General features: G+C 46.5%; 2 protein-coding genes across 2 annotated transcripts; both read left to right on the top strand.

The window, feature by feature from the left end:
* Positions 1–555, top strand: ASPBRDRAFT_672015 (uncharacterized protein; the record flags this gene model as incomplete). Its single annotated transcript, XM_067628855.1, has 1 exon — positions 1–555. A coding segment is annotated over one exon (522 nt), but the record flags the coding sequence as incomplete, so codon positions are not given.
* Positions 556–2005: 1450 nt separating this feature from the next.
* ASPBRDRAFT_190010 (uncharacterized protein) lies at positions 2006–2768 on the top strand. The gene is made up of 2 exons (XM_067620177.1): positions 2006–2257; positions 2316–2768. Exons 1-2 carry the CDS (start codon positions 2042–2044, stop codon positions 2595–2597), a joined length of 498 nt encoding a protein of 165 aa, XP_067472811.1. The 5' UTR covers positions 2006–2041; the 3' UTR covers positions 2598–2768.
* Positions 2769–3854: the final 1086 nt, after the last annotated feature.

Below are 3854 nucleotides of genomic sequence, written 5' to 3'. Positions count from 1 at the left end.
TCAGTGGACTGTCATGATCGCGATACCCAGAGGCGATATGCGGGATATCTTTGGCTCGAGATCTCACTCACGCACCGCTTGAACGAAAAGCTGAAATCCCGGTGGTTACTCGAAAACGAGCATCAGCTTCACCAAGCTCTGATATGTTGCCGTGTAACTGGACCGGCCCTAGAAGATGCACCTTATTTCAGCAATAGCTTTGCAGGGATATACAACTTCCACGGAGTCAGGGCACGAATCCAGTTTCTACGCCAGCGACTAGAAAAGGAGCAAGAGCTCATTGACGAGACCATGCAACAGCGGAAAGCCGTGAGATACAGAAGAAGCATAAGGTTTTGCCATATGTGCATTGGTTCGGCTGAAGGTCTGGTCAATATGTCATGTGGCCATCGAATCTGTTGTCTATGTATATCCAGTCTCTCATGTCAGGTTGACAGGTCCAGCCAGGCACCGCTGTATGAATGTGGTTTGTGCTGGAAAACAGCATGTGCTGTGACAAGGCATTGGGAGCAAATACCTTAAAATGCAGCATAGAACAAAAGCTTAGTCAGCCACCCCTTCCTTTGCTTTCTGTTCTCATACATCGACCAGTTATCAGTCGCTGGGATAGAATCCACCAAGAGCACTCTTAGCTCTTACCATCTTAGTTGCACAATAACTCCATAGTATCTCACGACCTCTTCCTGTGTTCAATATCGAGAATCACATTTCATGTTTATTAACCTGGATACCGCCAAATACGTAGAGATCTATAACTGATCATTATCAGCTATAGTACAGCTGATTACAGATGTATGAATTATCTATATTTAGGCTCTTGCGAATGCCAACTGAGCCAGACACTACTCCGACATATCGCTAGCTCAGTGATACTTTGCGTAAGTCGGTATATGGCAAGATATAAACAATCAGGCGAGAATTCTGATGCGCAAGTAAACTACCACGCTTCAGGAACGTCCGCCGGTCTACATCATATGGACCTCATATCGGAGCAACAGCCTCCTACGGCAAAGTCAGGGATTGCTGGCTTGCATATATTGTAACTCCTGTCTCTCTCCAGGCTCCGTGGGCCTCTACTTTGTTTCCACTGTTGGAGTCGCATGAGGCGGTCGTTGAGCAATCAATACCAAGTGTATATGTGTGGAAGTCTCGCATTGCTACACTGCTACGGCCAGAATAGAGCCTGCTCTGCGGCATTGGGATGCATCCAAGTAACGTTTGGCCTAGTATATGTCATTCTTGCCATCCAGCCACCAAAAAATACTTTACTCGACTTCTCAGGCTGCTGCCGTTGCCGTAATGAGCATAGCTCATTCAAAAAGTTACTCAACTGGCCAGATCCACTTCCGCTGGAACAGCTTTACGATTTCTACTATGCTGTAAATGCTGTAACACTTATAAATCGTGTCTAGCAACTCGAAACATCTTTCGAGAACACCTGTTGCAATGAAGTTGAGAATTCACTGTAACAGTACCTCAGCGAAACACCAAAGATTGCAGCATCTTAAGCCCGGCACTCTGATGATTGCCACTGGCCCCCTTATGTATGATAGCCAGTTCCATCTAGACATTCGGGCAGATGTTCCACTATGCTCAATCATAAGATGTAGATCTATTAAAGCGAAAAGCATATCAGGTTCATTACAATGTCTTGAGAATCGCGGATGCATTCTGGTTTGATGACAAAGATACAGGGAAACAAGGCTTCCCGTACATATGCACAGGAGTCTCGGTACTTCTAGTCGGTTGATTTACCATGGTATATGTCCACGTTTCAATTCGGGAGACATGTGTATATCCCGCGATATCCACAGTCATTTAAGCAACCAGACTTCGTATGCTGATCGCTATCAGACCGTCCTACAGCTAGCGCGGGGAACGCGTCCAATACGTTGATTTTATTGCGCTAAGGCCACTCTTATATATCAGCTCCAGGATCTTATGGACTCTATCCAAAAGCCATAATAGTCAAAGAACTCCCGCTGCAGGCAGGTGGTTCTAGACCAGCACGCAGGACTGGAATGCTACATGGATAGTTCCAATGGCCTCAAAGCGGGAGCAAGAGCAGGAAAGAAAAAGAGTCAAAAACCTTCAGGAACGGCTTAAGCGACGAAAAGACCGTCTTACCCAGGGCCTTCACGACTACGCTCTTTTGGCCGACGCCAAAGTATATATGCTCATCCAGGACCGCCGAGGTGGCATAACGGAGTACAGAAGCACCCCGGACCGAAAATTTCCGCCAACGTATGCGCAAATTGTAAGTACCGAGATACGTGCCAGTCAGCACCTCTGCATGCTAATTGATCTATCTATAGAGGCGACTCTTCCCATCGGCCAGCCTCCTGACGCCTGAGAGCTTCGGAGTCACTGTCAGTCAACCAGCGAAGGTTGATCAGTCCAACAAGCCTACCGAGCACGTTTCGGACCCGACAATGGAGATGTTTGCAGACAGCCGAACGATGATTGGAGAGCCCTCTGATCCGAACAATAACCTGGCTCATGTCCTGCCGGACCAAACTCTACAAGTGGGACCCACATCGATGCCACTGCTCACGCAGAGCGACGTGCAGTCCTACTTCACTTATACAGGATGCTGAGCACGGCCCCAATAACCCACGGAAGAAGACAAGTGGGCTATATTCAGCATGAGAGTTCGAACCCTTTTCTTTGATGTTTTCCCGTTCTAGCTGTATCGCCTGTGTTCTGTCCGCAAAATTAGCATTATCCCAGCAGGAACGAGAGGAAACAACCAAGCACCTCTACTTAGGGTTATGATACATGCTTAGGATTTTTTGTATACTTGACATAATTCATCTCCTTCGAGTCTATCCTTCTGCGGGTATACATAACATAGTCGGGTTGCTCGTTACCCAAGACTAACGGCAGCCATGATGGTATATTGCCAGACCGTGCAATACTTAGTTCAAGCGCGGACGTCTTTCCTATTCTACAGGCCCTCTCAATAGCTGTAAGAGCGGAAGACCTTACTTGGCCTTCTATAACAGACTCCTAGTCGGGGAGTTGGCTTGGCACGTGGACAAAATTTTCGGGCATAAAGTGCCAAGACAGGCTAGCTTACCACGCGTCATCTGCTACCACCAAATGTGGCTAAGCCTGCGCTTGCAACACGATTGCTGACTCACCCATTAAAATGAACTAAAAATAGTGTCGCCGCGGAGTCTCAGTTGCGAGGGGGTCAGAAATTAGTGCGACAGTGTCAGAGAAATCCTGACTTAGTTTTTCTGACCCCGTACTAGCTTTTCTAAGCTAAATGGGCCATTATATCCACACCTTAAGGGTATTTTAGGGATATTTAGGGTATTTAGGGTATTAGGAATTTTAGGGATTTTTTTTTCTATTTTTTAAGTAGCATTTTTGGTCACGTGTAAAGCTGATTCAGTGTCAGGAATTATCACGTGTGTAAGCTCTTAGAGTATCAGATCATGTGCTTGAGCTCATTATGAGTCAGGATTTCTCTGAATCTGTCCGAGCTGTTTTTCCAGCTCCGGTCTGACACCGTCGCACTAATTTCTGACCCTCGTGCAGCTGTATGCCCGCTTGCCGCTGCACTGAAGGTAAGCTTTCTTGTTACGGATAGTTGAACTAATCATATATTCCGTACAACATGGATCTTGTAAAAGGGGTACCTTATCAAACGTTGTCTTGTTATTGCCTTGGACAATATTACCCGGAGCGGATTAACCATGCAGCGCTTGGTTCCTTAACTGAAGGGACAAATTAGGTCAGTACCTGACTAGAGTAAAAGCTATAACTGCTAAAATATACTCAGGTGTAAATGACGCAACTTTCGTAATTCACAGGAGGCTTTTGTCACACCTGCCCTGGTCGCTCAC

Source organism: Aspergillus brasiliensis (assembly GCF_001889945.1).
Source record: "Aspergillus brasiliensis CBS 101740 unplaced genomic scaffold ASPBRscaffold_44, whole genome shotgun sequence".
Taxonomy (NCBI): Eukaryota; Fungi; Ascomycota; class Eurotiomycetes; order Eurotiales; family Aspergillaceae; genus Aspergillus; species Aspergillus brasiliensis.
The sequence above is the reverse complement of the archived record's forward strand: the minus strand, read 5'-3'. Positions and strand labels throughout refer to the sequence as shown.